Below are 24,710 nucleotides of genomic sequence, written 5' to 3'. Positions count from 1 at the left end.
ATTTTGTGAATTATTGGTCTCTGATGGATGACACGAATGCGTTTCTCTACTGATGACTTATTTTGATTTTAACTCAGCAAGTTTTGGATCAGTTTCGCTTACTAATCTGTTCTCTTTTGGGATAAAAAACAGTTATAATTGTTCCTTTGGGTACGACTTGATAATTTTTGCCTAATAACTGTAATTCATTTGCGTAATATTTATATAGGCACCAACTTTTGGTGAAAATCACGGATCGGGATACAAAATCACCTTGACAATCGTAGTACAAGAAAAATCAACCCCTTATTACATGTACATTCGATAAAATTCATTAAAATCACGGTAAAATAAACCTATAATTGCCACATATCAACACAGAAAAGATACACATCACTTTGATTCCTGAAAATAAACGGGCCCCTTGCCCATTTAACCTAATTAATAGACCCCTTGGGTGCCCCGCATACCCATTGGTAAGATTCTACTCGTAGCTAAACCGGGGGGGGGGGGGGGTCACCAGAAAGGTCGTCCACCACTTTTGTCACGGGAAGTGACGTATTTTAAACACTGTCCATTGATTGGTTAATCCGGCGATCTATTCTATTTATATGCAATATATTGTCGGGCCCCAATAGTCGCTGCCAGTCGATTTTCAAACTTCTCGTTTCGATCCAGATTTTCGTTGCTTAAAAAGCTACACGATGTGTTTTTAATTTTTTGATCAATAAAGAAACGAGAGTTAGATGTGTTACTCAATTTATGAAGAAAACAAAGATTACAAATAGCAGAGGCACGTCACGGCACATGTACATCACTGTGGTTTCTACTAGTAGTTTGAGCTGTACAGGCCGTTTATGTCTAATTTGCAGTTATTTCTTCTTATTTTATCTTATTTGAATAATTTTGCAGTCACAATCTATATTATTGAGCAGGGTTATAACTATGAATGCCACAGTACATATGTAATAAATTAACAACACTTTCTAGAAACCTTTTGCCATGAAGAATTCATTTCACCAGCTAAACCACCCAAAGCTGAATTAAATCAATATTAAATACAATATTGAAAATTACTACATAACTGCAGAATATTGTCTGTGTTTCGGATTAAATAAAAAAAAAATGCTGACATCACTCCGGCGTGCACGAGTTCAGAATAAAGGGCGGTGGTCGTCGCATAGCGTGTTCGAATTTCACGCTATGAGTCGTATATCGAACAGAACGCGGCGCGATGACCGCCCCCCCCTTTAAATATAATATTAGCATTTGTGAAACGCTGAAGAAAGCTATGATGACAGCGCGAAATAACTGAAGAAAACCTGTCAACAAAATAACTTCCTGGTGCGACGCTCGTCAGTCAATGGGAAACCTGCCGATGAGTCGTCCGAGACTGTCATATCGCACTAGTACAGGGGAGACCACAGTCCCACAGTGGAGGGACTGTGGGGAGACGTATTGCCAGGATCGTCCATGTCACGTGACATACAGGCAATATAAAAGCGGGAAAACGCAAATAGTGTTCGCAGTAGTTCCAATATTTTTATGCTTGTTCATGTTTTTTGTTTTTTTTAAAGAATTTTTAAATATTCGCCCAGCAAAGGTGTAAATTCAGGGGCAGGCATTATTTGTAGACATGTGAGTGTGCGTGGTAGTTATTATTTTTACCATTATTGTGATGTGGATGATACATTAATAACAAACTATTTCGTTCAACTTCAGAATGGTTTTGCTGTATTGAAATGGTACATTCAAAATTATGACTGTCGGAATCCGAAATAATTGCACACAACTTAATCATTTACATGAATTGAAAATCACGGTTGTCGGATTTACTGAACGTAGCAAGTTTTACTGTAAACCTAATCTTAGCACTTATAAAAACCATGAAACGTGTGAACTGTTTTACGTTTAACGTGTTCTTTGACTTAACGTGTGCGTTTAACTGGTGGTCCTTACCTGATTTTGACAAAATGTCTTGTGGCTTGTATTCTCCCTAAACAAACCAGGCCAATTTGGAAATTGTTTCCAATATATGTGTTCAAAGAATCAACTTTACTATAAATGATACATTTGTTTCTATTTCTTGCTACTGACTTGAATGTTTTAGTTTAGCCTAATGGTAAATTAATTACATGATTGCATTAATAAATTGAAAAACATGATAAAACTCTAACATAACCTTTCATTTTTGTGACTTAATTGCAATAATTGACGCCGATTTCTGGGTTTTTGATTTGATATTAATTAGTGTAATAGTTAATCATGAAATTCAGATGAGCAACCTTACACAAAAAATAAGATTTGTAACATTATTGTTGATTGATTGATTACCACTGCTGCCCCAGATGATACGTCTTGTATAAAGGTCAGTCTAAGCGATCAGATTTATTTGATCACAGTAATCTGTAAGACCGCATCGTGTTAGCCGCACAATCTTATGTCTGGTCACCTTTATATCCGACATGTTTTAATCGGGGGGGGGGGGGGTTCATATACTGTGAAATACTTTATTTTCGCTTGGAATTAATTTTCGCTGAAAGAATGATTCAATGAAAATAAAATCTAGTGAATATACCTTTTTCCTGTATTTTACATTCAACTTGTCAAAAATCAGTGAAAATAAATTCCATACAAAACACCCAAAAGCCTTTTCAGTGAATATTAATTCCAGCTAAAATAAAATATTTTACAGTACTACCGTACCACCTCGTATAGCCCGCCTTGTAACGCCATGGGAAGTGCGCCCTCACATCAGGGCAATATTTTCCCGTATCACGCCCGCCCATGTGCGCTCGGTTTTCATCTATCAAGACAAAACGCTTCATTCTAAATTGTTCGAGGTCACGCCATGATAACATTGTAATTACACATATAAGGTATATGATAAAACCTTTATAGACCGGATACTGTCTTTTGTTTTGCAGCGTTATTCAATTCAAAAAGATTAATAGTGGTGGGAGTAAGGTTTCTTATTTACTACAGTGTTAGACAGATCCAGTGAATCTGTATGCACCTCTTTAGATCTAGTGACACTAGGTAGTTGTCTGAGTGTACACAATTGTGTGCATAGACTGGCGTTTCCATTCTGAAATGACCTGCTGGGATGTACCGATTCAGTCGGCTCAAGTCTATTAGAAAGTTGTGTGTTCTGCCTTGCTGGGAGGTTTTCTTCAGTTATTTCATGCTGTTATTATAGTTTTCTTCAATATTTCGCAGTTACAAATATGTTGTTCTAACCAAAAGACTCATTTCTCATGAAACATTTTTTTTCTCAGAACGTCTTTTATTCATTAATAATAAATTCAAATAAGTGTGACTGTATTTTTTTAATTACATTTTTATTACTATATTACCAGTCAAAAATAACTATTTTTAAAATGTTCTTTGTGATAAAATACATCTTGGATGAACGAATGAGTTAACATCTGTACAATGACCATTGGTGTAGTGATACGAGGGGAAAGCAAATAAATGTTTCCACAGCGCTATTTTTAATGTTATATAACCCTGAATGTGCTTGGCACCTAAAATACACACAACTATACGTAAAATTGTTGACCTGAGAAACAAGTTAAAACAAAAAAAAAAAGTTTTTAAATCAACAGGAAAGAAAGCTTTTATTGCAAATGCATAAAGATATTTTCAGATGAACTATATAGCAAGTGTGGGTAAAGTGATATGTCTCTATAGTTAATAATGTAAAATCTGTATTAGAAGCTGCGGCTTCTATTAAAATGGTACAATGCAACAGAGGGGATGCGGCTTCTATTAGAGCATCTACACATATGAGAAATGATGAATTTTTGGTTCTCAAACATTCAAAAAGAATGGGTGCGACTTCTATTAGGGATGCGGCTTCTAATACAGATTTTACGGTAATGTAATTAAGTGACATAAAATCATTTGACGTATCAATTCTCAAAAATCAAGTTCATAGGTTGTCATGTGTGACTGCCATCAAAGACCATTGGCACTCTTGATAGTCTTTACAGTACAATTATATGAAGTTCAAAAAAACATCTTTGCACGTTTCTCCAAGTTTCCTCTGAACTTGTATTTTGAAAAGAATATACAACTCAATGTGATACTGTACAAAACTTAATTATAAGGTAGATTTTATTTTTGCTGATAGGTATATGCACTAAGCCTGAAAAAAAAGGTTTTGCTTTGCGCCTGTTTGAAATCTCATTTTTGAGTACCAGTAAAGTGCGCCATGTACGACAGAATTGGAAAATGTTTGTAGATCAAAATCAAAATTGTATTCAAAAGAATTATTTGATAAATGTTACACATTGAACATATATCTTATTGTTGAATTGAATAATTTAATTAGTCGAGAAGTAAATTCATTTTTTTTGGCACAAATTAAAACATAGCTAATATTAAAATTAAAAAATAGAATGTATTCTTTGCTTCACAAACCAGTGAACTGAGATCACACACTATAGTTAGTATATATGAATTACATAATTGTTGAAAATGACAGTTCTTAAAATAATAGAAAGACATGCACATGACGTGACTGTCATAAAGATTCACCAGTATCAGTGAAAAATATGTACATATAAAATGCATATTTAAAAAAAAAAAGTTATAAAATTTAAATTCTGTATTGCTGGTTAATTAAAGAAACATGAGGGTAGTCAATGAAGTTGATGAGTGCAGGGATTATGTACGATACAGAGTATAAAAAATTACGTCATGTTCATGCTTGACTACCAGGACTGACAAACCCTAGCTTGATGAGTCAAAGTGTATTAACACATCATCATGGCTGTCATCTGCATTAGCAAAAAGAGATATCTTGATATCCCACTACATGGCTTTACTATGTTTTATTACATCATACATAGCTAAACTATAATAACCTTGCCCATCAACAAATCTTTGTATTAAAAATGGGAATAAGTATAGGGATTATTTAACTTCATGAAGATGAGAATTTCACAGCCCCCTTTTGTTCTTGTATTTTAAAGTACAACAATTTATATGCTCTGTTTTGTGCATGTACCAGTACTTTGCTGTGAATGAAATTCTTGGATTGCCAGAGTGAGTGAGTGAGTCAAAGAAAATGGCTGCTAGACAACCATTATTCTAAGTTTGAACAAAAATGAACTTAGGATAATGCTGCACACTTTTAAGGCTATTTTTACAATTAGACATTTTAAATCTAGTCAAAAATAAATCTGGAGCAAATGTAAATCTTATTGTATCAACTATATACCAAGTTTGAGAAATATCAGTTCTTGTACATCTGAGAAAATGAGATGAATAAAATGACGGAATTTAATTCATGGGACATGTATTAATAATGTTTTGTAACTTTGATAATACATTTATTATATTTTATTCAAGGTCCCTTATAAAATAACATCGCATGAAAGTTCCCAAATAGTATAGCAATATATCAAAACAAAAGTTTAAAGGTCTAACAAATATTTTATTTTAGCCATATGTTCATTGTATATTTTAAAAATTATACATGCAAGTCACACCAAAATTGAACTTGGTAGATATTTTATAGTAATTTATGAGACTCTCTGGTTTAAAGATGATCAGATACAAATTGTTCAACAATTTTAGCTTACATTTTCACAAATATCTAAATGAATTATACTAATCAATTGCAAGATTTTATACTGATTAATATGACATCCAAGTTTGAAGATGATCAGATAAGAATTATCGAGTTTATCAAAGAAACAACAATGAGAACCGAATTTGTCCATATACCATCCCATATATCTTTCCCTTCATCTAATGATATGGGCAAGGTAAAATAATCATGCTGCATAAAGCTAAGATTCGGTTGTCACTGTAAATATTATATGACTATACATGTATGTTAGTTAATAAATAATAACTTGCTGAAATGAAATTGTTGATAGCAACAGCTGTGATGAAGCGGTTAAAACAAACATATGTGTAGTAGTATTGCACTCACTTAGGATGTTATTGAAAGCCTGAGGTATTATTTGCGGCTGTTAATCAGGGCAGTGGGTTTTAATTATAAATTTAGTTTGTCAAGTCGCATCAAGCTGTGCAATCCTATGATTGGTGCACGAGTAGCTACAAGACTATGTTACATCAAGATTTCAATGCAGTTCATGGTTAAATAGAAACAAATGTAAATAATATTAACATAAATGTACGAAATGTCTTTCTTTTGAATTCAAATTAGCATTAATTCAGTATACATAGTCATGGCAACATACTGAAATATAATATTGATAGAATTATTATAACATAAATCAAAAAATAAATATAAATTCATTGAGTGCCCCTGTCCACCTTTAAATAAAGAGATAACAAGGCAATAAAAAGTTTATCTTACATATTAACATGGGCAGCGATCCCTATTTCATTTACAATAGTACTTGTCATGCAAATTACAATAATTACAATTAAAAATTAATGACAAGAAAATAATACGGATAATATAAACTTTAAAATATTAAGTACTGGGTAGGAAACAAGAAGGAGGGATGTCTTATTAAAAAACAAAACAAAAAACAATTTGGACCTTGAGTAAAGGAATTGGTAATAAATATGAGGTATATGGTAAGGTGGGAGTCTGAGACACAAGGCAGGATAAGGGTACAAATATGGATATATACATTAGCATTAACACATTGGAGGCCACACAATATTGACTCTATAAATTACAGACAACATACATTGCTAAGACTGTTGATGTGATAAAGTAGTATTGCCTGCAAAATTCTTTACTTAAAGCCTTTGGCATGTTAAGTTATAGTGTACTATATAAATGCATCAGCTACGGTATTAGCAAGATATCCATCTTGCCAAAAGCCAAACATCACGGAATAGTTCGGTAGATTTAATTGTGATTTATTTTTTTAACATTATACTGAGATGTACATCAGACTCTTGAGTTGTTTCCTGTAGAGACATTAGGTCCCTGCCTTCTGAATTTATAGAACAAATATTTTACTCATGTCACCACTGCAGACTAGCAAACTTCAAACATTACGTATTCCTAGGTTAGTTGTGTTTAGCATACTAGTACTCCCAAAGCAGAATTCAAACAGCCATGCCTGACAGGATTTACTGAAGTGAAAACAATAAATAACTTAACCAATAAACAGTGCAATGTGTCAGGTTTCGATCAGTATAATTTGGGAATGCTGTAAATTTCTGATTTGATTTTTGGACGAAAGCTCAAAAGCTCAAAATTGAAAAAGCTTTAACTAAGTTTGGCAGAGACAATTCAACTTTAACAGTTTTGCCCTTCACATGAAACTATACTATGTTTACATTTTAGACTAACAATGCAATCCACAACAACATGAAGTTAGTTGCAAGGTGCTTTTAACCAACACATCCTTGTGGATAATACAAACAACATAAATACATTTCATGAAACGTGAAATATGTTTTTGTTAACAACCAATTAGGAAATATCAAGGTTCTGAAGTTTTCGAAAGACTTTGGCATTGTGTGAAGGCTGGAAAATAACAAATAAATGAATACCATTTTGGCATTGTAACTTACAAGTGACAAATGAGTGCATTTATTACAATTAATTAACTTCAATTTTGATTTTTAATGTGAAACACAGACTTTAACCCCAACCTCAGCAGCACATCAGTCTGCCTTTGAAGCGGATGCTATTTTTAAAGTAGCCTGTCCCCATCTGAGCTTACCACACTGACGATGTGATTTACATTTTGTGGCAGGGTGATAGTTGTTCTGAATTTCTTGGGTCAGAGGTAAATCTTTTTTAATCAGCTCGTGTTAACATAACTTAGTTAAAAGTTCTAGCAAATTAATATACAATGAAAATTGGAAACCAAAATAATCGCAAACATCCATACATGCTGAAAATCATTGGAAAATGACTGTTTAAGTATTTCCCACAATTTCCACTTACTAAGACAATCAAAAATTTAAATAATGATTCCAAGGCCCTAATAAGGCTTTATGAGAGCCAGCTTTCTGGATAGTTTTCAAACATTTTGATTGAGATCTGCAGGCAATGAAAAATGTTTTGCATTTGGTAGAAAAAATAGGGTGTTCAAAGGGTTAATCATCACGCACTGTAATGGAACACAAACTAAAACGGAATTGTATACCAACCTCAGTCAAATACAAGTTCAAAATCACATCTCAAATCTGAAAGTGTGTTAATAGTGGGGACAGAGCCAACAAATAAATTATTGCGAATAATTTCAAAATACAACATGCATTGTACTAACCACATTGTCATTTTTTGACCCCTTTCCCTAACCTGGATAATAGCAATGAGTATTTGTGTGAAAATTCCTTGTGGTAAGCATAGTGAAGTCAGCCTACCAGTCATCACTGCTGCTATATATATATATATATATGTAAATAATATAATCTTGTCATAACGCAATTCAACTTTGATTGGTTTTTAAAAAAAGGCATTCTTAAAATGCCCAAACTTGTTCATTTCATCTTGTTATGCACAAAAATCACATTGCACAGTGTCTTTGCTTGTTATCACATGCACGCATGTTTAGTGCAGGAACAAAATTTTTAACTGTACAAACCAAGCCTCCTTTGTGAACAAAGTTTTAAATTGAACATTGCTAAATTTACTTTCCATTATTGACATCATCATTCTCCTCCTGATCATCAAACTGTTCTCCATTTTTCATTTTCATGATGCCTCTCTCCACGCTTTCCAGTTTCAGACGAAAAAAATCCAATGAATTGGTGCTACTCAGTTTTCTTCGCTGGGTCTCAGCTTTGACTTCTTTCCACATGGTCTTGTTGTTTTCAACAGCATCATTTAATGGCATTGCTTCAGGGAATAGTTGTCCCAGAATTCTGAAAAAAATGCAAAAAAATGTGCTATTTAGTGATAAGTTCTAGAATGGATATAATCCACTCGCCAATCACTTACCCAAAAATCAAGACCCAGAAGAGCCATTTATGCATCTCCCAATCCATTACCATTCTAATTGATTTTGAATCACTCAGGTAACTGTCTTCAGGGGAGCATTTTTAGCTCCTAGGCCATTTTCAAAAGGCAAGACCTGATTCCTTGCCGATAGAAGTCTGGAGGTATGTCACTCTGAATGTAGTTGCTCAGATATAGGCCAAGCTTGAGATCCCACATATATAATACATGTGCTGTGCCATCTATATTTATGACAACTGGCAAGCATTATATTACAAAGACATGTATACTTACTGAAACACAGGATGTGCAATAGTATCCAAGAAATTGATTTGTAACTCTGGTATACAAGCTTTCTCTCTATCCATCATTTCAATTGGATTGTTGCCCATAGCTTTCTCCTGTAAACATGCAATAATGATTGTATTTATCTTACTTAGTACATGCATAACCAGCCCAATCTATTAACTTCAAATACATGTTTATTGAAAAAGTGACTCAATTTTTGAAACCAGAAAAATGTGGTGGTTGACCAGGGTTGATGCTGCTGGTGTCAACAATGACACCATGCATAGGTTTGTTGCCTCTATACCATTCCTCCTTCATTGCAAGTACATTCATAGAATTTGTATGTTATGCTATTTTTGTGAAGTACAGAAAAGTCTCTAATGGTTATATTTAGATCAATAGGGTTTTATTTAGGACTGAAAAAAAAAATTAATGCATATCTTACCAGATCACCTTGTCTGAAAAATTCTTGATAAATGTTTTCCTGGAAAAAAATAACCAAAAAAATTATAAAAAATAAAGAATAACCTAAGACAGAGAATGAGATCTGTGAAAAACGACATCAAGTGATAATGTTATTTCATCATTAAATTAACATGGAGTTGAAATATGATTTTGTAAAATGACTTACAGCAACTTTCTTTATTGTTTGCCAGTTCTTTGTCTGGTCTGATAGATCACAGGCAGTCATAAATAAACATCTCAACAGCTTATGGCAATGTGGATCTTCCTTCTTATAACCCTCTGTGGGGAAACAACAACACAACATCAGTGCACAACAGCTCATAATAGAGAACCTCAGTAAAAGCAGCATCTCCTACATAAACTTTGATGGATGCATTAAAGAATACATATGGGAACATCCTCGATCAATGTCTACAATGGTAAGCTTCTAAGTGACATATTTATGACCTACCCACTGCCATTTTCTTCAAATCTTTGATAATGCGTAGATGATGGGCTAAATCAGTAGCTAAAATAATTTCTTGCATCAAGTCCAATACCTCTTGATAGTCCTACAAATTTTAACAGCAGATGGTTTCAGTAAAGTTTTGCTTTTATTTCGATCACCAACTTAAAAGGAACTTTGTATTTCAATTGAAACAAGTAAATTTGTGTTGTTATTCTTCTAATAGTTCACAATTTGATCTACTGAGGGTATGTACAATACATTATACAAAACAATGCTATTGAAAATTAAGAAAAATATTATCTCATTGAAATCACAAAAATTATTACATGACAAGCAGCCTGTGAGCTAATATAACTCAGCTGTTTAGATGCATAATGAGAAAGAAAGAATGAGAGTGGACATATGAAATATCGAAACAATCGGCTCGTGGTGTTCAAAAAAACGTCAAAAATATTTTTTTCTACAGAAAGTTATCAAGGTACCTACATATAAATTATCAAGACAAACAGGCTAGCTATTTTAAGTTAGTGTTCAAAAACGATAACAAATATTGACTAAAATTAGAAAAAATAAACAAATCTGATTGAGGTCCACCCAAGGTGTCTTCATATAAAATACTAGAGAATTGAAGGTATTATCATGAAATGACCAAATCTGAGAAAGAACCACCAAAGGTACATTTGTAGTGAGTATACAGCTGACCGTTTTTCAGAAATGAAGACTACAATGTATTAGCTAGGAACTACTTTATACTGTGATCTCAAACTAACCTGGTAACAAAGGTCATTCATATCAATTACCTGTTTATGGTTATAAACAAAAAACATTCTACACACTTCAAACACTAAATCACATTGTTGTTGGCAAAATGGCCATTTTCAGAATATCTCAGCCTATGGCCAATTTTTAAGATAATGGTAACTCACAACCCTCACATCCAGCTGATTGCCAGAAATCATGCCCTCTTGCAGTTAGCTTTCAAAGGTACTTTAAATAAACCCCTTTGGATTACACAATATATTTGCCTAATAATAGAGTTCCTTGTATTACATGCAAAAGCCTGATGTTGACCGACTGATTGATTGACCGATTATGGACACAGCAGCCAGAACTATCAAGCACACATTGCATGCACCATTGAGAGCGTTAAATAACTACAGTGTGGGATTAGTGTAGGACAATGCATATACTAACATTTAAAATACAACTACTTACCTTTGAAGTGATGTTCTCAAAGATATTACAGCCTTCAGTATTGAGAATACACAGAGCTTGTGAGAAGTGATGTCTCTGAAATGTAAACAATTGCATAGATACACTTCATATTGGGATATTATGCACTCATTTTTTAAGAGCTTAGTAGACAGAGGTTATTTACTAGGAAATTACTAAATAATAAAGTTTAGTTTTCCTGCACGGATATACTTGTTACACAACTAAGTGTTTTTTGCTCTTTAATTGTAAATATGTGCAACAACTATGTTTCCTGTTATATTAAGCAGAAAATAATAAAAGACTGTTGTAGTGTTCAGATAACTGTTGACTCTTACCTCTAAAACAGAACCTTCTGAACTGTATAAAGAAGCTAACACTGACTCCTAAAAAAAAATGTGATCGTCAAAACTTTTTTTTATTGGGATGTAATTTGGATAAGTCATGACATAAAGGATTTCATTGTAAGTATGAGAGGGTATTGTCAGTGAACCAGTTAAACAATACTTACTGATTGTACTTGAAAACTATTATTTGTTCCCCTGTGATCTAAATCATGACATAAACTAGCAACAAACAATCCAAGAATTTCAATCTCACTGAAAGAAAGAACAAAAGAAAACTATCAATAGATGTGATCAAACTTTCACTTCATTATTCTGCTTAAGGCCATTAGTGACATTTGGGCACATTTCATCACCCCCCCCCCAAAAATGGGGGGGGGGTGCTACCTGAAAATATTCATAATTTTACATTTTGAGATATATGTTGAAGCATGATTTCACAAAAATGAAGATTAACCATCAAAATTTCCACAACAAACTATTTTTTCATTAACTAAACAACATTTTTGAAATATGACCTAATATATAGAAAGCAATGGGGAGAGGCTCAAAAATAGATCTTACCGGTAGATGCAAATACCTGCCAAGTAAGCGAGAGAGCAACATGACCTGTTTTTGACCCTCAAAATGTGTTCCAGACACAGAACATCAGTAACAAGTCATTGAAAATGACACAGTCCCCGTTAAATTTTTGAAAGTTTTTTTCGTGCTCGTCATATTAAAGCAGAGAGGTTGTCTCGACCATGTCCTTGAAACTTGAGTTCCAAGGGGTGTATACAACAGATTGTTTATTTACATCAAAACACGTGCTCCGTGTAGTAGTAATATGGCCAAAAATAAAAACAGTCCTTATTCGGCCATCTTTGATCTGATTATGAAACACACTGATATGTCCGATGTATGTGCCAAATACGAATGAAAATGGTACATAAATTGTGGAAATATAGTAGTAAGGCCAAAAAGTCAGATGGCTGTCAATCGGCCATCCTTGACCAGATTTTGTCATGGACATGCATCCTAACATGTATAAAGTACATGTATGTGCCAAATTTGAATGAAAACTGACAGAGCACGTCCAAGATATCGCATAAAAAAACAAACAAGATGCCTGCCAGTCGACCATCTTTGATCCAATTGTGAAATAAATCATCATGGACATGTATCCATGTATGTATAATCTATGTACCAAGTTTGAATGAAAACTGACAAAGCATGTCCAAAATACAACATTTTCAAAAAACACGATGGCTGCCAGTCGGCCATTTCGAATTGAATCGCTAAACCACTGCATGTGCATATGTCCCACATAAGGTACTAGACACATGCAAAGAATGAACGAAATCGATCCAAGGGACTCTGAGATATGACTCCGAACGGACGGACGCACGCACGCACGGAGACCGAATTATAAGTCCCCGTTTTCGGACTTCGTCCGAACATGGACTAAAAACATCAACTTACATGTATGTCACAACTTACTTTAGCATTGACATGTTGTCTAATTGTTTATACAGAAGATAACAGAAATGTCCAACAGAGAATGCGTGATACCAATTATGGTAAGGTGGGTCTCGGTAGCCTCGTTTCACCTTCAGACAGAATTTGACTAACGTCCCCTTGTTGATGCGCCACCTTCTAATAAGTCCCATATCTTCAAACATACTCAAACAAGCCTGTAATAGGTGGAATGAAAAATACACATTGTAGGTGTCAACAGCTAAGCCAACGATTCACATGTACTAGTGTAAGTGTAAAGAGAATCTATTACTCTGACATTGAAATAGTAATAGGGACATACAATGCAATACCTTATATATTTATTTATTACTCATTCATAAATTAAATTATCAATTCTTGTGGCACATGTGGACAACTTGCAAAAATTGGAAAGTTGTTCATAATGGTAAGAAAGTAATTACCAAGGGTGTTTCCGATTCAGGAACTGCACGTGGTATACTGCTATACTGGGCTATATCAGCAAGGAATGTTTCGGGTTTCGGGATATCTGCTGCTATCAATTGTTGCAGTTCATCGCAGCTGATCTGAAACACAATGAATGACCAAACAAATCAGAATTCAACTTGATGAAAAAAATGTCAGTGTATAGTTAAATTCATCCTGCTATTGTTTTGGTTGCAACAACTTTCAAGAGATGTTATTTGGGAACTATAGCAATACCTGCATATGATACATCATCAGTTCATTTGACAGTTTACTGCGATACTGTGCATCTTTAACCTTCTTGTACATCAAACTCTGAAAGAATAATCAGTGAATTTTTAGATACAAATTAAAGTCAATTTGACAGTGAATATGCATTTCCAGTAAAAGTAAAATAAAGTACAGTAAAGTTTTTAACATTTAAATATGTGATGAAATTCACGCTGCTGGGAACATATAATTCAGGTTATAAATCATCAATTTTATTAATCCATCCACATCACGAGTATTCCTCTATTTCCAGAATGTGACATTACAAAATATTAGGAAGTGGTCTAAGAATGAGGTTTGAAACTGTGTCATAATGTAATTTATTAAAATTAAAAATGATACTACATGCACTGATCAGCCAAAATCAGGTTAAGTCTAGATCATGGTGCATAAGTTAAGCATCGATGGAACAAGCTTTGTGCATGGAACACATAGTAACCACTTAGGCTCATATTGAAATATCATTTTAATCTTATTATTGTTTTAATGACCATATTGATAACCATATTTTAGCCTCTGATGAAGGTCATCTGTAATTCTCCAAAATGTTAGAATATTAAGCATCATTTATGCGTAGCATGTGGGACTATATTTGCTAAAGTCTACTTACATGTACAATGCTAATCCCACAGTAGACAGAGAAGGCAAGTGCAACTTCTTCATCATGTTTTCCAAAATACGGAGCTGTAAATATGTTAACAATAATCACTAGGTCATAATTATATCCAATCGGAAATTTACAGAGACAATATATAGAGTTGCCACCTTGGAGTACTCTTACTATAGCTCGGTTAGAGTATTTATATCCAAATACCTTCCACCTGTAGCTACTCCCTGTATCAAATTGATAATGACAATACAATGCAACACATTTGTCAGACAGTGTACTTACCATTTATTTTATTGCATAGTTCAGCTATTCCAATAACTTTCCCTGTGAAGGCAAAATGAAACTAAACATTACTATAACCTGTAGAATCAAGTACTGGATATAACTGTGGGCAATATATTGTCACAGTTTGTAGGAAAACTGACATTTGATATCAGTAATCGGTTTATAGTTTGCCTTTGTTACTACCTAAAAACAGGCAATTCTTACAACTCAACATACAGAAATCCATGCAAAAAATGTGTCAGCATTTCTTGCATAGTACATCTATATTTCACGCTTAGTTGATTATCTGATGTTGTCAAATATTGAAACAGCGCCCTCAATGTAACATTCTTCACAAAACAAGATCAAGTTACAGCAGCAAAAGGTATGACACACTTTTCTCACTCAAACTGGAGTACAAAAATAACTGTAAGGAGGAAAGATATTCAATCTTATCTTATCTTATTTTTAATTCACTAGTTTGTGAAACAAACAATACATTATGTTGTAAATTTTAACAATCACTAGGTTTTAAATCAATGTGTTTTAGCAATCATTAATTTTTTTTAATAAAATCTGAGAATAATTGAGCCCTAAGTATTTTGTAAACAATGCATCATAATACTCGATGATATATTTACTGGTGAGATTACCTGATTCATCATTGATTGGAAAGCATAGTATATTCCTAGTTCTAAAGCCAGTCGTTTCATCTACACCTCTGTAGAACAGTGGATGTGAATAAGCGTCTTTGATGTTTAAGATTCTACCTGAATGTGGAAATAGTACAATTGCATATGATGAGTATATTTCAAACCTAATCAAATGATTCAAATTTACAGATTTCTATCACTTCTGATATGACCTTTGCTACTTGTCTCTTATCTGCATGTACACTTTCTCTACAATCATCACACAAACTCTGTGACTGAATAGAACCTAAAAACAGCTATTGTGAAAATGTATATAACAAGCAAAAGTCTGCTGAAATCTATATCTCAATGACTCTACATAATAAATCAATGTATATTATCATGTGATTTATGACGAGCTTTGTAAAATATTATGAGTATGCTTCTTCTACCTTAAAGACAATGCAGCTATGAGATGTTGCAAATTGAGAATAATACCAATAATTTAAATTACTGCAATCTACAAACAAAATGAGTGAGCAACTATACACATGTCAAAATGTAATTAACAACACACACAATGGCATACCTGATGTTGCTACATGACCTGCAATACCCTGATTAATTGGGATACGAACTTCACCCAGAACCTAGACAGAAAGAATAGAAGTACCAGTAAAAGTACCAGAATAAACAAATAATCATGGACATGCATCACTTAAGAGCAATAAATAATAACAATACTGCCACATTTAACACATTAACACCCATAGTGATGCATGCTTCCAATAATGTATAAAGTAAAATTAAGGTATTAAGGTGTGTGCTTCATGTGACCCTGAATAATTGGGATACAAACTTCACCTAGAATCTAGATAGAAATAGAAGTACCACTAAAACAAACAATAGAATTTGTTTCTGCAATTACAATTTACTGGAGTAAAAAACAAACATGGACATGCATCACTTAAGGGCAATAATAAACACTATACTGCCACATTTAACACATTGACACCCATAGCAACACGTAATGTATGGAGTAACATTTGTATGGCTTTCGGAATGTTAAGGTATGTGCTTCATGGAACATATTCACCACAAAAGAATACTCGAGTCTTCCTAGTTATACAGTGAACTCGTGATTGTGGGTACATTTTGGTATCTTAATTTGAATCCACTATTATGTGAAATTCAAACACAGATAACAGTAAGTTGGTGTGAGATTAATGGCACCTAGTTGTATTAAGATACTACTCAAATTGACTAAGTGTTTGAGACGTCCTAACAAACGGCGCTGGCAATGGTGAGCGTAGCCTAAACTTTTTGCTAGCTGTCAAACAACATCTAAATTGCAAGGTGAGAAGGTGCAAAAAATAAAAGTGAACCTGCCAACAAGAAGTCAAGTAGTCAAAGTCAAACAAGACAAGACAAGAAAATTACCTCCATTTGACCACAAGCTACATATAGCATATTGCTGCTGCAAAATTCTGGATATACCAGTTTACATGCAATAGCACAAATAATGACAAAAGATAATCAGAAATTTTTACTGGGAGCTCCAACAGGTCACAAGAGATATTTAATATACGAATCAGCCACATTACGTACACCATGGTCCTTCTACTGTGACCACAATATATATATATATTATGTTTAAACATAAAGCTCCTGATGAGTGAGGTACTTGTACCTTACAAAACAGTGCTGTCGAGTTTCAATATTCATGTAGTTGTGTATTAATTCCTCTATTACCGTATATATATATATATATATATATATATATCTATATATCTATATATATTTATATACAATTGAATTTCAACATTGAATTTTGGTCCCGGTCTTGCATATGCAACACATTCATGTATTTATCGCAATATGTAATACAGTACTGTAAATATCTCCCAAGCAATGGACATTAGATATTTGTATTGTGTATGCCTCCAGACATACAATGTCTCACTGTTTGTCCATTGCGCTAAAAGACACCTCTTCTTTAGTCTCATCACACTGAACGATGCATCACCCTGGGTAGTTGGCCATGGTATCTTAACAGGTATGCATGATTTCTCAAGACAGTCTGCTAGCTAAGCTTCAACAAGATCCTATAATCAAATAACTTGGCTGAGCAACTTTGTCAGCGGCTGCAGCACAATGTGGTTGACCGTGCTCTAACAGTTGACACTTTGTCTATCATTAATAGTTGGTCCAAGCTGTAGATGTAACACCTCTTGCTGCAAACACGTCTGCAAGACATGCTGTCTGCAAGTATTTCAATGTACATCTGTTGAAATAGGATCTTTCGCATATAAATTAAACATAAATGGCATCAAACCATTCCTGAAATGATAATGAGTCAAGACTCCACTATTCCATATAAACAAAGGTCAACAAGAGAACTAGGTGGTGACTCCTTAGGCAAAATTGAATTAAGGTGTGTTGTTAACGACTTAGGAATATATCAAATGATATATATCGATTACCACCCACCAAACCAACAGTCTGAAGAGATGAGGTCTCTCTGTACGTGTCTGTACTGACTCTGGTATCACAGCCTCAAGAGCCGCCATCCCCAACACACATTGAGTCCTGGCCACTGTATCAATCAAACAAACTGACTAAAATATCTTTGCTGCTGTAATTGATAATTTATTCATTTAACAAGCAGCCTATCGGCTGAGATAGCTCCGCTGTTAGCAATGCACATTTCAATTAAAGAACTGAAGACATCATTAGAAAATGAACAATATGAATAGTATCAAAGCAATCGGACTTACAGTTTTTAACAAGAAGTCGAAAATATCACTTTTTACCAAAAATTACAAAAATATTCACCAAAATAAATTAATTAGAGAATTGAAGATATCATCACAAAACGAACAAATTTGAGAGAGGTCCACATGTAGTACCTATATATGTAATATCAAAGCAATCGGACTTGCGGTTTTTAACAAGAAGTCAAAAATATCACTTTTTACCAAAAATGACAAAAATATTCACCAAAATTAGAGAATTGAAGATATCATCACAAAATGAACAAGCAGCCTATCGGCTGAGATAGCTCCGCTGTTAGCAATGCACATTTCAATTAAAGAAGTGAAGACATCATTAGAAAATGAACAATATGAATAGTATCAAAGCAATCGGACTTACAGTTTTTAACAAGAAGTCGAAAATATCACTTTTTACCAAAAATTACAAAAATATTCACCAAAATAAATTAATTAGAGAATTGAAGATATCATCACAAAACGAACAAATCTGAGAGAGGTCCACATGTAGTACCTATATATGCAATATCAAAGCAATCGGACTTACAGTTTTCAACAAGAAGTCGAAAATATCACTTTTTACCAAAAATGACAAAAATATTCACCAAAATTAGAGAATTGAAGATATCATCACAAAATGAACAAATCTGAGAGAGGTCCACATGTAGTACCTATATATGTAATATCAAAGCAATTGGACTTGCGGTTTTTAACAAGAAGTCAAAAATATCACTTTTTACCAAAAATGACAAAAATATTCACCAAAATTAGAGAATTGAAGATATCATCACGAAATAAACAAATCTGAGAGAGGTCCACATGTAGTACCTATATATGTAGTATCAAAGCAAATGGACTTGCGGTTTTTAACAAGAAGTCGAAAATATCACTTTTCACCAAAAAATGACAAAAATGTTCACCAAAATTAGAGAATTAAAGATATCATTACAAAATGAACAAATCTGAGAGAGGTCCACATGTAGTACCTATATATGTAATATCAAAGCATTTGCACTTGCGGTTTTTAACAAGAAGTCGAAAATATCAGTTTTTACCAAAAATGACAAAAATATTCACCAAAATTAGAGAATTAAAGATATCATTACAAAATGAACAAATCTGAGAGAGGTCCACATGTAGTACCTATATATGTAATATCAAAGCAATTGCACTTGCGGTTTTTAACAAGAAGTCGAAAATATCAGTTTTTACCAAAAATGACAAAAATATTCACCAAAATTAGAGAATTAAAGATATCATTACAAAATGAACAAATCTGAGAGAGGTACACATGTAGTACCTATATATGTAATATCAAAGCAATTGCACTTGCGGTTTTTAACAAGAAGTCGAAAATATCAGTTTTTACCAAAAATGACAAAAATATTCACCAAAATTAGAGAATTGAAGATATCATCACGAAATGAACAAATCTGAGAGAGGTCCACATGTAGTACCTATATATGTAGTATCAAAGCAATTGGACTTGCGGTTTTTATCAAGAAGTCGAAAATATCAGTTTTTACCAAAAATGACAAAAATATTCACCAAAATTAAAGAATTAAAGATATCATTACAAAATTAACAAATCTGAGAGAGGTCCACATGTAGTACCTATAGATGTAATATCAAAGCAATTGCACTTGCGGTTTTTAACAAGAAGTCGAAAATATCAGTTTTTACCAAAAATGACAAAAATATTCACCAAAATTAGAGAATTAAAGATATCAACATGAAATGAACAAACCTAAGAGAGGTCTACCCAAGGTACATATATACCAAGTATCAAAGCATTTAGGCTTGTAGTTTTCAAGAAGAAGTCGAAAAAGTAAAACATTGACACGGACGACGGACGACGGACGACGACGGACGACGACGACGGACAATCACTCATATGATAAGCTCCGCTCGACAAAGTCGACAGCGGAGCTAACAAATCTGAGAGAGGTCCACATGTAGTACCTATATATGTAATATCAAAGCAATCGGACTTGCGGTTTTTAACAAGAAGTCAAAAATATCACTTTTTACCAAAAATGACAAAAATATTCACCAAAATTAGAGAATTGAAGATATCATCACGAAATAAACAAATCTGAGAGAGGTCCACATGTAGTACATATATATGTAGTATCAAAGCAATTGGACTTGCGATTTTTAACAAGAAGTCGAAAATATCAGTTTTTACCAAAAATGACAAAAATATTCACCAAAATTAGAGAATTAAAGATATCATTACAAAATGAACAAATCTGAGAGAGGTCCACATGTAGTACCTATATATGTAATATCAAAGCATTTGCACTTGCGGTTTTTAACAAGAAGTCGAAAATATCAGTTTTTACCAAAAATTACAAAAATATTCACCAAAATTAGAGAATTAAAGATATCACGAAATGAACAAATCTGAGAGAGATCCACATGTAGTACCTATATATGTAGTATCAAAGCAATTGCACTTGCGGTTTTTAACAAGAAGTCGAAAATATCAGTTTTTACCAAAAATGACAAAAATATTCACCAAAATTAGAGAATTAAAGATATCAACATGAAATGAACAAACCTAAGAGAGGTCTACCCAAGGTACATATACACCAAGTATCAAAGCATTTAGGCTTGTAGTTTTCAAGAAGAAGTCGAAAAAGTAAAACATTGACACGGACGACGACGGACGACGACGACGGACGACGACGGACAATCACTCATATGATAAGCTCCGCTCGACAAAGTCGACAGCGGAGCTAAAAACAGCACATCCATAAATGGGATTTTATACACTGGATAAATAATAAACAAACACAATATAGTATAAAATAAAAATAACATTATGATTTCAGGAGATGGAGCTCAGATCTGGCGACAGAGATATGGTCATACATGCTCAGTTCACATTGAATATGGGTGACAAAGTTGATGATGGATTGAAGATTACTTTTCAGGGAAATATTACAGTTTGTACAGTTTGAGTAGACAGTATCACAGTAATCAAAAAGTGAAAAGATAGTTATATATCTTTGCCAACTTTCTCCGGAAAAGAGCAACAGCATCTTGCAAGACGTGATAATTGAAAACCAAAAACCTGCCTAGATAAGACACATGGTTGAACCATTTAACTAACCATCTAATCTTAAGCCTAATCTTGAGAAGTAGACTGTGACTCATCAAACTGCGATTGTTGGTTTTCAACAACGATAATATCGGTCAGGGGTTCTCGTCATTGTGACAGCTAAATGACCCCCATTTTCTCATTGCTTTTGCACCACAATATCGTCTGTGATGTCTGGTTGAATCGGAAATATCAGATTTTTGATGTCCAACTCTGGAATGGTGTCGGCGATGACTCTTCTTTTTTCCCACCAGTCTGATAATGAGCCATCCTTATAATGTTTGATATTACAATCTCTCTTGGTAGCAAGATGGAGTCTAGATCTTCAGACCACATCTCAGCAACATAGTGTACATGAATATTGCAACAAGAGTCTTTGGAGCAGTTTTGGCATTACTGAAAGGGCTACAAAGACTAGACTTACAAAAGTCAACCCGTAGTCAGCACAAGAACTTGAGTGGGGGATCCATCAAGTATTTTAAAAATGTCAGTATAGGAACCTGTCACACGCAACGTAATATTACCGTAATTGGTATAGTACAGGTGTGATGGTTCAAATACCAAAATGGCAACAGTAACAGAAAGACTTCCCTGGCGGCGATGATAAAATACGAACACGGAGCCAACAGATGAGGTTTCAACTGGTACTGGTATTATTATACTCTGCAAACATCAAGTACAATAACACGGTAAAACTCCACTACTCCAATGACTAGATACTTAAACTCCAATACAATTCAACGAGATCTCCGATCTGAACTCAGTGCTGAACAACTCCCCTATATATACCCCCACTGTCTATAAATGTCTATAAATAGACCATTACATCAGCATACATAATGAGTCTGGAACTTACTACAAATTTCTAGAATGTTCCATTACCTTCCATTGCCTCCTACAGTGTTCTATTACCTATTCAACCAGTTTCTAAAAAAAATACCAAATATTCCACCCAGACACAGTACGGTTCTAGAACATTCTCAGTGACACGGAAGTGGTAAATAAGTCGTATGCGACAGAACCCAACCTAAATTAACTATAATCAAATAGTGATTGTGATTGCCTAGTGACAACATAAATAATACCAAGTCAGGAAGCAACAAGAAATAGGTGTCAGTGAAAACGTTCGTTCACTGACAATATTGTAATTAAAAATCATCAAAGAAGTGCTTGAAAAATTGTATTTGCATCAAATGATTATTATGTGTACTGTTCTACCATTGCTAATATATGCACATGTAAATTTGGAGTGAGTACAGTAACTGTAAATTTGTGCTGAAATTTGTCACTGTTTCAAAGTTCAAAGGGTAAGTTTTGTAAATCCAAACCAACATATCAATTTGTTGAAATTCTACATCTGCTTTTTGAAATACAAATGAGGTGTTATGTTCTCAGAAGTTTATGTTAGGATTTCAGGACTCATAATAGAATGTGCACCAAACCAGCCAACATCAGACATACTCATGTTGGAACACAATGGTCACTCACCTCACCATTTTCTGTGACATTACCATCAAAAACCTTGGCAACCAATTCATTGTTTTCAACAAGAAACAAAGAACATCTGAAAAATAAAATATTTATACATTACAACACTAAAATAAGTTGTTTCAATAAAAAAACATCCATGACAAGATGCATGCTGCTACATTAACCTCTACCATGTCTTTGAATCAAAGTATATTATTTCAGACAGACAGGCAAGCAAATTTAACACTTTGAACACAATCATTTTCAAAATATAATTTTCAATATAATTTCTTCGATAATTTTGGATCAAATGGATAATTTATTATCGGCTTAAAAAATCTGCAGGTTCATTTTGCAAAAGGTTACTATAGTGATCAAATTATACATGTACAGATGTAGACAAGAAAATCATAACTGTCATTTTGTTGTGAGTTAGAACTAAATACCTTTCAGCATGTGTCATGTTCCTTGCTTCCTGCATCACTTCTTTTAATAATACACATACATCATCTGCAATGGAAAGAGATATAATATAAACAAAATATAATATTCATATAACATCACAATGGCTTACTGATGTGCATACTAGTCTAAACATCAACCTAGAGTTCCAGAAATTTGAATATATTAAATACAGAACAAATATATGAAAAAAGATCACAAATGTTGCAAAACTGATACTTTGAACAAGCCATGAAGAAAACAAACTTACAAAGAAATGTAACTCCAGAAGCTGGAATAGTACATATTTAAAACTAGGAAACATGATACTTGTATTAAACGAATGGCAACTAAGAATTATTAATTAATTAATATTAGTATTTTATAATAATAACTCAACTTGTAAGCCTTATAAGTATAAATACTACCTACTGGATATATCAGGGAAGTTATCTGCTGGTGGTGGTTCAGGAACATATCGTACACTTAAAGTACTTGGTGTCCAATCTAACTGCAGTGAGCTGTTCTTACTATGCAATACTGTCTGTCCCGCTTCACTATCACACTTCACTACAAACACTTCTTCAGACTGTTTACGCTCCAATGGGAACTTAGAATCATACTTATGCCACTGTTTGTTTTCTACATTCTCTACTGTGATACTACTCACAGTAGAGCCTAACACTTTTTCCTCTGTTCGTTGAATACTGGCTGACTCAATGCTTTCTGTGCTTATTTTAATATCTAGAAGTCTATCGGAGGCATCTGAAAACTCTTCAGCTATGGAGGAGTCACTGTCACTGTTTTCCACACTAGTAGTACTAGGGATCAGAACTCTAGGAACAATCTTTCTGGTAGATCGTTTGAATTTACTTATGAGCCATTGTAGTGCTGAGTTGTTTTGCTTGTCTGTCTCACTAGCTATATCATCATTATCCCTATCTTCATTGCTAAGTGACTGAACAGCTTTTACTCCTGTCTCTGGTAATTCAAATGGTGATGGTCTAATGACACTTATACATGTCAGACAATACTTACCAAGGTGTGTGAAAAGATTTTTGGCCATCTGAAGCAAAGCCTGTCAAATAAACACAAAACACCATTATATTCTCTGTAAATTGTTCAATAAATAGAATCATAACTGGAAATCAGCTGAATTTCTATGTATGACTAACTAGCAAATTGCTAGCTTCATGTGAATAGAAATGTATATACCCAGCCTGATACAATCATCTGTTAACTTCAATAAATTTTCTTCAAGTAACACCAAGTATATGTAAATGGTGGACATGGCTTGGGACACACACTAAAATGTATCCTCTCACTCTCAAGACAGATTGGAGAGCAAGATAATGCTGATGCTGAGGATGTGTTACTAGACAAACACAATTAATACTCAAAATGCTTACCTCAGTCTCTTTTTTTAACTTGTTTTCTTTTTGAAATGCTAAAGCACTGGCAATGATGCTTGAGGTATACTTAAAACAAAAACGAATTCTGGCTTCATCTTCTTCTGTGTAACTGTAATGAATGAATGAATGAACTCTCATTTATTACAAAACCTCTACCAAAATAT

The 24,710-nt window shown here is 33.7% G+C and overlaps 1 protein-coding gene across 1 annotated transcript in view; it reads right to left on the bottom strand.

The window, feature by feature from the left end:
- Positions 1 to 3,572: 3,572 nt before the first annotated feature.
- Positions 3,573 to 24,710, bottom strand: part of LOC100370723 (cGMP-dependent 3',5'-cyclic phosphodiesterase-like) — an 87,896-nt gene continuing 66,758 nt past the window's right edge. Inside the window, exons 13-31 of the mRNA XM_085498062.1 lie at positions 24,544 to 24,655; positions 24,173 to 24,212; positions 23,140 to 23,203; positions 22,712 to 22,787; positions 15,936 to 15,996; positions 15,368 to 15,484; positions 14,733 to 14,774; positions 14,451 to 14,524; positions 13,808 to 13,885; positions 13,549 to 13,671; positions 13,109 to 13,302; positions 11,797 to 11,884; positions 11,624 to 11,671; positions 11,289 to 11,363; positions 10,077 to 10,176; positions 9,792 to 9,904; positions 9,606 to 9,644; positions 9,167 to 9,273; positions 3,573 to 8,799 (exon numbers count right to left, since the gene is read on the bottom strand). Coding sequence (XP_085354188.1) covers positions 8,565 to 8,799; positions 9,167 to 9,273; positions 9,606 to 9,644; positions 9,792 to 9,904; positions 10,077 to 10,176; positions 11,289 to 11,363; positions 11,624 to 11,671; positions 11,797 to 11,884; positions 13,109 to 13,302; positions 13,549 to 13,671; positions 13,808 to 13,885; positions 14,451 to 14,524; positions 14,733 to 14,774; positions 15,368 to 15,484; positions 15,936 to 15,996; positions 22,712 to 22,787; positions 23,140 to 23,203; positions 24,173 to 24,212; positions 24,544 to 24,655 — 1,786 coding nt within the window. The 3' untranslated portion in view covers positions 3,573 to 8,564. The remainder of the gene's footprint in view (positions 8,800 to 9,166; positions 9,274 to 9,605; positions 9,645 to 9,791; positions 9,905 to 10,076; positions 10,177 to 11,288; positions 11,364 to 11,623; positions 11,672 to 11,796; positions 11,885 to 13,108; positions 13,303 to 13,548; positions 13,672 to 13,807; positions 13,886 to 14,450; positions 14,525 to 14,732; positions 14,775 to 15,367; positions 15,485 to 15,935; positions 15,997 to 22,711; positions 22,788 to 23,139; positions 23,204 to 24,172; positions 24,213 to 24,543; positions 24,656 to 24,710) is intronic.

The sequence above is a fragment of the Saccoglossus kowalevskii genome, chromosome 4 (assembly GCF_978046115.1).
Source record: "Saccoglossus kowalevskii chromosome 4, keSacKowa6.1, whole genome shotgun sequence".
Lineage (NCBI taxonomy): Eukaryota > Metazoa > Hemichordata > Enteropneusta > Harrimaniidae > Saccoglossus > Saccoglossus kowalevskii.
Note: the sequence above shows the minus strand (reverse complement) of the source record. Positions and strands in the feature narration are given on the sequence as shown.